At 40.2% G+C, this 9,481-nt stretch overlaps 1 protein-coding gene across 1 annotated transcript; it reads right to left on the bottom strand.

Moving 5' to 3' along the window:
• Positions 1–1,408: 1,408 nt before the first annotated feature.
• On the bottom strand, positions 1,409–9,029 carry LOC140015177 (uncharacterized). The gene is made up of 4 exons (XM_072067080.1): positions 7,502–9,029; positions 6,803–6,972; positions 1,760–2,179; positions 1,409–1,645 (listed from the first exon to the last, which is right to left on the bottom strand). Exons 1-4 carry the CDS (start codon positions 9,027–9,029, stop codon positions 1,409–1,411), a joined length of 2,355 nt encoding a protein of 784 aa, XP_071923181.1.
• Between the last annotated feature and the right edge of the window lie 452 nt (positions 9,030–9,481).

Here is a 9,481-nt window from a genome sequence, read left to right as displayed (position 1 = left end):
GGACAGTCAAATCTCGGCTTCGGGGTTTTCTTAGCTCACCACCGACTCCAGAGACATATCCAAGCTATAATTACACTTATCATCTCGATCAAAACAAATGAAAAACACAGAAACACCAGTTTTAAAGTTATCAAACATGTAGGTTGAAAAAGGTATAGGGTTTTGCAACCAAAGGCATGAATATAAGGCTGGAAACCTTGCCCTTACTCTTGATTTCTTTTGACAGAAATTTGTCATCAAGATGACTTCTAATTTTCTCCAAACACTAGTGAATTCGTTCATACATGTTATGTTTAACACATGAAATGTTTAATGAGTCAAAAGGTACGAGTTTGCAGCTAACATCTTAGTATTAAAAATGGAGTTAAAGCTCAAAGAAAAGGGTAGCTACATGTTCTCGGTTTAAGCAGAAAATTGTTAGTAAAATAGCATCCATTTGTCATAAGCAAGGTCAAAGTTTAACCATGGTTCATGGCTGGGAGTTTCCCTCCAAAACAGGTTACATGTAAGTGGATGGTTAACCACAAACTCAACTTTCGTTCATGATTGAAGTATAAATCAGGCAATGCCACATAGTGTAATTACAAGGCATGAGTCTCTTTGAAAAACCGCAACAAAGTGAAAGTTATAAGCTAGAAACCTAGTATGTAGTTCACGGGTTAAGCAAGCAAATTCCAGCAAGCCTCACCTCATTTTTGTCACCAAAATAGCCCCTCTCATACTTATTTCAACCATAAATCACATAAATAGGCTTGTACCAAGGGAGGTTGATACGCTACTCGGTCAACTTGTTCCGAGACACGTAGCACGATTGTCCAAGGATCTAGACGGCTGATCAATCTTTTGGTTTGCGGAACCTAGAATCAAGATGGACGACTCAACTTGATAGAAGGTGGTAGAACAGCGACTCTAAATGAGGTGGTTGCTCAAGTAGATAGGCTGGATGAACAACCAAGGATGTCACACGAGATTGCTCAAATAACCCTTGCCTAGCAAGTAGGAATGTAACTCTCGGTTTGAAGAGAAATAAAGTAAATTTGATTATCAACAATGTCTGCCCTTTTGTTCGTACAAGAGGAGCCCTTTTATAGGCTAGAAGCCGAGGAGCCCTTTTATAGGCTAGAAGCCGATGAGCCCTAATCTGTTTTGAACAAGGATTGGAGTGGACCGATTATTTAACTCCAATAACTACTAAACTATTAATTAAAACATGACTAACAAGCCAACTAACAACTAATGACTCGATAATGATCAAACCAACTAACAAGCTAAAACGACTAATGGTTCTAACGGTCGGCCAACTCCATTAAGCACTCGCGTGGCCAGCACTTGGCGCCTCATTGGCTTGGATCAATGTGTAGACAACTTGAGTAGCCACGTCCAAGCCTTCAATGTTCCTATGGACCTCTTATTGATCTTGAACACTTCGAACAAGGGCTTGAAGAGACTCTTTGAAGCGCTTTGCCCATGCACGTGTAACCGGCCCAAGTGGAACTCTCACTTGATCATCGCCATCCGTGCACACATCAGTCCCCTCCACTTGAGTAGGATTTGTTCTCAAATTTGGATCATCCTCTTCAAGGAACGGGCTCAAATCCTTGACATTGAAAGTCGCACTGACATTATACTCCTCGAACAACTCCAACTTGTAGGCATTGTCGTTGACACGTTGAAGCACTCAGAAAGGTCCATCGCCCTTTGGAGACAACTTGCTTTGGGGTTGCTTAGGGAACCTTTCTTTCCTTAAGTGTAGCCAGACCCAATCTCCAAGTTCAAAAACCATCTTGCAACGATGCTTGTTAGCTTGCTGGACATACTGCTGAGTATGTTTCTCAATATTGACTCGAACGGCATCATATAACCTGCGCACAAAGTCAGCTTTCTTTTTCCCGTCTAAGCTAGTATGCTCAGAGGAAGGTAAGGGTGCCAAGTCAATGGGGGTTAAGGGATTAAACCCATAAACAACCTCAAACAGTGAGTAGTGTGTTGCACTGTGAACAGTTCTATTATAAGCAAACTCAACACGCGGCAAACACTCTTCCCAAGACTTAAGATTTTTCTTAACTAAGGCCCTTAACAAAGTTCCAAGAGTGCGATTGACAACCTCAATTTGTCCATCACTTTGGGGGTGACTTGCGGTCGAAAATAAGAGTTTAGTACCAAGTTTAGACCACAAAGTCTTCCAAAAATAACTTAAGAACTTTACATCTCTATCACTAACAATTGTTTGCGGCATACCATGTAAACGCATAATTTCTTTGAAAAACAAGTTAGTAATATGTGTGACGCCCCCACTTCTCCCCAAGGCGAATCAAAGGGTATTCGCAGGACGCCTTCCCAGCTCTCACCAGGACTCAAGACAATTCGATTCAAGCTTAACGATACACAACAATTAATACGAGCCTAATAAAGAAAAGTCGCTTCCATACTCGAATATCCAAGTCTTACACCATAAGTTCAAAATATATCAGTTATCCAATTCTTACATCAGGTTCCCAAAAAATACATCAATTCCCAAAATATACAACAGCCAAAAGTCTAGTCAAATACATATGAAACCCTAATACAAAAGTGCATCCCAAGGGGTTTCTCTGAGTTTTACTCCAAGTCCGTTCTTGTTAAGGAAAACAAATCTATGGGGTGAGCGATTGCTCGTGAGGCCAAGAACACACATGCAAGCACGTTGTCCAAGTAACAATCCCAATTAACAAGTAAAACAATAATATTCAAGTAAATGACAATTCAAGCGAGAAAAGTAAACAGAAACAATTCAAGGATATAGGAGTTCTCAGGAGCTATTTTCCACTTGCACGATCAAGAACCTCCATGAGTTGACACTCCGTCAATCGGGTAGATTATAATCCGTAGAACTTCACTTATCTTGTCCCCGTTCACCGTTACATACCCCTGTACCGGGCCCTCCCGTCTTTTGTTTGAGACGATACTACTCGAGTATGCCAAGCAAGGCCTTTCAATAGGTCAAACTTATGTTTTCTCATGGCTCGCCAAGGAGTCTGACCAAGCCCGTGCTGGCTCGAGTCCAAGGTTGGCCAGTGAGAATTGGGCATCCCCCACGATTACAATTAAGAGTCGAGGAGATTCACTCCAATCGACTTATGTAGCCATAGCATAAAATCATTTAAACACTTCACTTAATTCACTTAACAAGTCACTTCAAGCAATTCAAGCATTTCATGTCAAGTAATTCAAGTATACTTCACTTAAATGAGAACGAGTGCGATAAAGTATACACTCGACTCAGCATTTTCAAAATATTCGATTACCAATTACAATTAACACTTATCACGTTTTTCACACACTTGACACTCACCAATCAAAAACAAGGAAGTAGTGCCCACTTGAGGGTTCAGGTGTCCACCGTGGGATCCTCTTGAAGGTCCTCTTGAGTGCTTGAGCAATTAATAATTAACTATTACACACTATCGCTTAAGACCCCTAATTATCAAGAAAGATTGCACTCATGTACAATCAAAAAGATATCATGAAAAGGAGTCTTAATTACTCATAAATCGAGACTCAAGAGTAGGGTTTAACAATACAAGGAAAAATCTGATTTTCATCTTTGAAATCAAGTGTAAAACGGTCAAGCGAAATCGAAGGAAAAATGGAGAGTTCTAAAAACTCAATTTCCTTTAAGTTCGGAAATTTCAGATTTGAGGTGCGATCTCTGAAAAATCATATCTCACTCTTCGTAGATCCAAAATTTGGAAACTTGGTACCGTTAGAAACTAGTTCCGAAGTACTAAAATTTCCTAGAAGACACTTTTCTATGATTCTAAAAGGAAGACACTCAAATTTCGGCCTCAAATTGCTGATTTGGACTCCCCGGACAGATTCGGGGTTGGTTTTCGACAAACTTTGGAAATTCGGAAAAATTCACAGAATGCGAACTAGCCCCTAAAATTTAGAACCTAATTAGAGTTACAATCAAAGTTTAAAACGCCACAAATGGAACAAGAATCGGAGTTTTGAGCGCCAAGATATAGTAGCTCAAAGTTGCTGAAAATTTCTCGCTGAACAAGGATTTTCCAGATTTGAAACATAAACTTTGGGACTTCAGTTGGGTATTGAAATGGACTTGGAATGGCACCAAATTTGGTAGTATTACCCTACCATATAAGGGGTATTCCTCTGTCAAGTTCATGCAAAAATTCATACGGAAGGTCAGTTAACAATGCCACTAAAGTTCCAAGAATTTCCAAGGCAAATCTGCCTTGTACTTCCGTTTTCCTTTTTTCTAACTTTTGGCCAATGAAATTGACTCAAATCCGATTCATTTATGAAGACAAGGTCTAAGAAACATCCAAAACACATTTGGTAGGTTATTGACACCAAAAGTTTCAAAATAACAAGTCCCAATTCGAGTTAAGGCATTCAGCTAGCCAAAATTAGGGTTTTCTTTCTTTGGTGCAGGTCGGTAATTTGGCCATAACACTCATTTCAACTTGGAATTGGGCATGGTTGGTGGTGTTGGAAACTAAATTGATAAGGCTACAATTTCTCAGAAGAAATTGTTTTGAAATTTTGTCCATAACTAGCTCATATTCGAGCAACAAGTCACAGCACATAACAGGTTTTCTAACACAGCAGTGAAACAGGACAGGTAACTTTGAAAAGCTGGTACATTTCACTCAAGTTGAATCAGGGGATACATTTTATACCGTTAGAAAACTGGAAGTGTCTAGTTTCTAATACCACAAACGGCACTCGATTTCGATGTCGGAGCAAAGAGTTATGATTATTCAAAGTTCGCTGCCAGAGCACCTCTGTACACGTTTTCCAGCTTTGAAACCATTTCGAAAATTCAACTTTTAGCCAACCAAATCAAGTGATTTTTGGTGGAAACTTTCCACACAACCTATACAACATATCTACAACAAAATCAAGGCAATTTAACTACAAAAAAATCGCACCAAGGTTGCGGCAAGAACAGGGCAGAACCGGCCCTTTCTCCCTTTTGCTTTCCTTGGATTTTCTTTCCACTCTTTCAACTTAAATCCACTAGATTAACACTTAATCAACATAAATAACATCCAAAATCATCAAATCAATCCAACATGTTCATTGTGGGATTTCATAGAACCCACTCAAGTGATTTTCAACCAATCAAAACTACCCACATGAAGCTACAAGCTTCCAAGTGAAATTTAACTTACTAAAACTAAGATTCAAAGGTTGGATAATTATTACCTCCTAGATGATGATAACCCAGAAAATTTCGGTCACTAAGCTCCAAGAAAACCGTGAGAATGAAGCCCTCTTCCTAGTCCAAAATAATCTCCAAGTATTGTTTTGAGGTTGTGGTATGAATTTGAAGTGATTTGGGGCAAGAAAATGAAGTGAGATGATGAAGCTTTTGGCCTCCTTCTTCCTTGGTGTGTTCGGCTGCCTTGAGAGAGAAAAGAGAGAGTAGAGAGTGTTGTGGCTTCTTGAGGAAGATTGGTAGGTAAGGCTTTAAGTGTGCACAAAAGTCAACTCTCCAATAGTGCGCATACGCGCGCGTTTCGTGCCTGTTTCCTCTCGGGTTTGTTTCACTTGTGCACTAAACCTCTAATGCACTTCCTTTAACACTATTATTATTCACTCTTAATAGTCTATCAATAATTTCTAAAATCCTCCAATTTGTCGTGGGCGCAAAAACGCGAACTTTCGATCTGTGCGCGGTAGAGTGAAATTTCTAAGGAATTCTTGTAACGATAGTATAACTAACTAATACTCGAGTACTTAAACATAAAAATAACCCTTTTCGAGTAAACCAATAAATAAGTGAATAAATCGATAAAATAAAAGTAAAATAAATTACGAGTCCTCACAATATGAGATGTGTCATCAGTTTTATGGCAAGGAATAAAATGAGCCATTTTTGAAAAATGATCAACTACCACGTAGATGGAATCATTACGCCTCTGAGATCTAGGTAGTTCCAAAACAAAATCCATAGACAAGTCCACCCAAAGATATTTTGGAATTGGCAATGGGGTATACAAGCCATATGGATTTGTTTTAGACTTAGCTTTATGGCAAGTAGCACATCTTCCAACCATGCGTTCAACATCCCTTCGCATGTGGCCAGTAAAAGTGCTCTTGCAATATTGCTAGAGTCTTAACAATACCAAAATATCCCATGAGACCACCACTATGTGCCTCTCTAACCAATAAATCACGAACGGAGGAATTAGGCACACACAACTTATCAACATAAAACAAAAAATCCTTCATGCAAAAAGTATTTGCCATGCGGGCTCTTAATGCATGTCTTATATGTTTCACCAAAGTAAATATCATGTGCATAGAGTTTTTTTAGCATCTCAAAACCAAGCAACTTAGCATCAACAAAAACTAGCAAGGAATGTCTACGAGATAAAGCATCAGCTACCACATTCATTTTACCAGTCTTATACTTAATGAATAAGAGAAGGTGTCAATAAAACTTACCCACTTGGCATGCCGTTTGCTCAATTTCGGCTGCCCCTTAAGGAATTTCAAGGATTCGTGGTCGGTGTGGATCACGAATTCCCTTGGACGGAGGTAATGTTGCCATGTCTCTAAGGCTCTCACAAGTGCATACAACTCCTTGTCATATGCGAAAGAATGCACAAGGCCTCTTGTCTTGCATTAACAAGGCTCCAATCCCTATACTAGAAGCATCACATTCGATTTTAAAAGTTGTGTTAAAGTTAGATAGTGCTAAGACAGGTGCGTGTGTGAGTTTGTCCTTAAGAGTAAGGAAAGAATTTTCTTGTGCTTCTCCCTAATGGAATTTGTCATTTTTCTTTGTCACTGCAGTCAATGGCGCAGCAATGGTACTGAAGTCCTTGACAAAACGCCGGTAGAAGCCAGCCAAACCGTGGAAGCTTCGTACATCCGCGACTATCTTTGGTGTTGGCCATTGTTTGATGGCTTCGATCTTGGATTTGTCTACTTTGATGCCTTGTGCACTAACAACATAGCCTAGAAACATAAGTTCATTAGTACAAAAGGTGCACTTCTTAAGGTTAGCATAGAGGCTTGCCTTTCGAAGTGTGTCTAGTACCATTCTTAGATGCTCCATGTGTTCGTTCATGCATGTTTCAACTATAGATCAAAATATAATCAAAGTAAACAATGACAAATTTTCCTATGAAATGCCTTAAAATATGGTTCATTAATCTCATGAAAGTGCTAGGTGCATTAGTCAACCCAAAAGGCATGACTAACCACTCATAAAGTCAATGTTTTGTTTTGAAAGCCGTTTTCCACTCATCTCCCTCTTTCATCCTAATTTGATAATAGCCACTTCGTAAGTCAATTTTTGTGAAGATAATAGCACCATCAAGTTCATCTAGCATATCATCTAATCTAGGAATGGGGTGACGGTATTTAACAGTTATAGCATTTATAACTCTACAATCAGTACACATATGCCAAGTACCATTTTTTTTTGGAACAAGTATAATAGGGACAGCACACGGACTCAAACTTTCCTTAACCCAACCCTTACCTAGGAGGCCATCAACTTGTCTTTGGAGTTCCTTAGTTTCCTCCGGACCCATTCGGTAGGCGGGTTTGTTGGGTAGGAGTGCTCCAGGAATAAAGTCTATTTGGTGCTCGATTCCTCGGATTGGTGGTAGTCCATCAGGGATCTCGTCAGAGAACACGTCCTCAAATTCCTGCAACAATGCAACTACACTTGAAGGCAATGCCTTGTCGAGTTCATCAACATTCAAAAGCACATGATTGCATATCATAAGTAACACAGGCTGATCGGAATACACAATTTTCCTAACATCCTTAGCCTTGATTATCATGTTTTGTTTCCTAGTGTTTGATTTAATTAATGCTTGATCATTCGTAACACTAGGGACAACACATTTGCTCTTGGCCGAATGCTCAAGAGTCGATTTGGAGCAATTTTCAAATTTGGTTCCCTTTAGTTTTCTCTTTTGACGATCCAAGTCACATTCTCTTTGCAATTTAAGTTGGTCCTCATACACTTGTGAAGGTGTGAGGGGTGTTAAGACCATTCTTTTACCATTGTGCAACAGAGAATATTTATTAGACCTACCATCAAAAGTAACATGCTTATCAAATTGCCAAGGTCTTCCTAAAGTCACATGAGTGGCATGCATAGGGACAACATCGCAAACAACTTCATCAATATAATTCCCAATCGAGAAACGAAGACGTACCTGCTTGTAGACACATACTTCACCATCTTCACTTAGCCATTGAAGTCGGTAAGGGTGCGGATGTCTAGTCGTAGGAAGCCCCAAGCTCTCCACCAGTAGCAAACTTGCTACATTGGTGCAACTTCCGCTATCGATGATGAGGCTACACACTTTGTCACTTACTTTACACCGAGTGTAAAACAAGTTTTCTCTTTGTAACTGCTCATCCTCCGTTACTCGGGCGGTTAGCACTCTTCTTGCAACCAAACAGCTAATTTCACCTTGGGTTGGTGAACATTCTTCCTCGGCCAAATCAATTTCCAAGCATTCCTCCTTGGTCAAGCCGGGCATCTCCTCACAATCATCATCATCCGAAACGACGTCTCCATTGCGAGTGATAAGCATTACCCTTTGATTCGGACATTGAGATTGGATATGTCCGAATACTTGACATTTGAAGCACTTAATGTCCCTACTCCTAGGCTTAGGAGTTTTTTGAGTATGCCTTGAAGTGGACCTAGATGGTTCGACAACCTTGTTAGGGGTAGAATTGAAAGTTCGGTTGGGGAAGTTACCTTGGGTTCGGCTAGGAGTGGATGATGTAGCCGAATTTCCAGTTTCGTGGGAGGTCATTCTCGGCTGACCTCCTTTCCAAGGTTGCGAGTTCATGGTGGTGTTGGATCGGCCACCTCTCCGCAATTTCTTTCCCCGCTCAGCCTTGATTACTAATTCAAGTAGGTCGCTCATATCCAAGTAGTGTTGAAGTTCTAAGGCCTCTTGAAGTTCAAAGTTTAAACCTCTAAGAAACCTTGCCATTGTGGCTTCACTGTTTTCTTGGATATTGGCCCTCATCATGGCCATTTCGATCTCCTTGTAATAGTCCTCCACACTCATGTTGCCTTGAGTGAGGGTTTGCAGCTTTGAGTGGAGATCTCGGTTGTAATAGATTGGAACAAACCTTTTGCGCATCATTACCTTGAGTTCACGCCACGTTCGGACTTGCGGTTCTCCATTCCTTCTCCTCCCAGTCCTTATTTGATCCCACCAAATTAGTGCGTATTCGGTGAACTCAATAGTAGCAACTTTTACTTTTTGTTCCTCACTATAGTCATAGCAGTCGAAGACTATTTCAATTCGACCTTCCCATTCCAAGTAAGCCTCAGGGTCACTTTTACCTTGAAAAGTAAGAACTTTAATTTTAAGTTCCCGAAGCACTTCCTTAGAATTGTCCTTCTTAGGCCTCTCAATTCGATCTTCCTCATCACTCGCGGAGTAGGCTTCGTAGTTCGATCCCTTAGAACCTCATTGGTGTC

This window comes from Coffea arabica, chromosome 10e, assembly GCF_036785885.1.
Source record: "Coffea arabica cultivar ET-39 chromosome 10e, Coffea Arabica ET-39 HiFi, whole genome shotgun sequence".
Lineage (NCBI taxonomy): Eukaryota > Viridiplantae > Streptophyta > Magnoliopsida > Gentianales > Rubiaceae > Coffea > Coffea arabica.
Note: the sequence above shows the minus strand (reverse complement) of the source record. Positions and strands in the feature narration are given on the sequence as shown.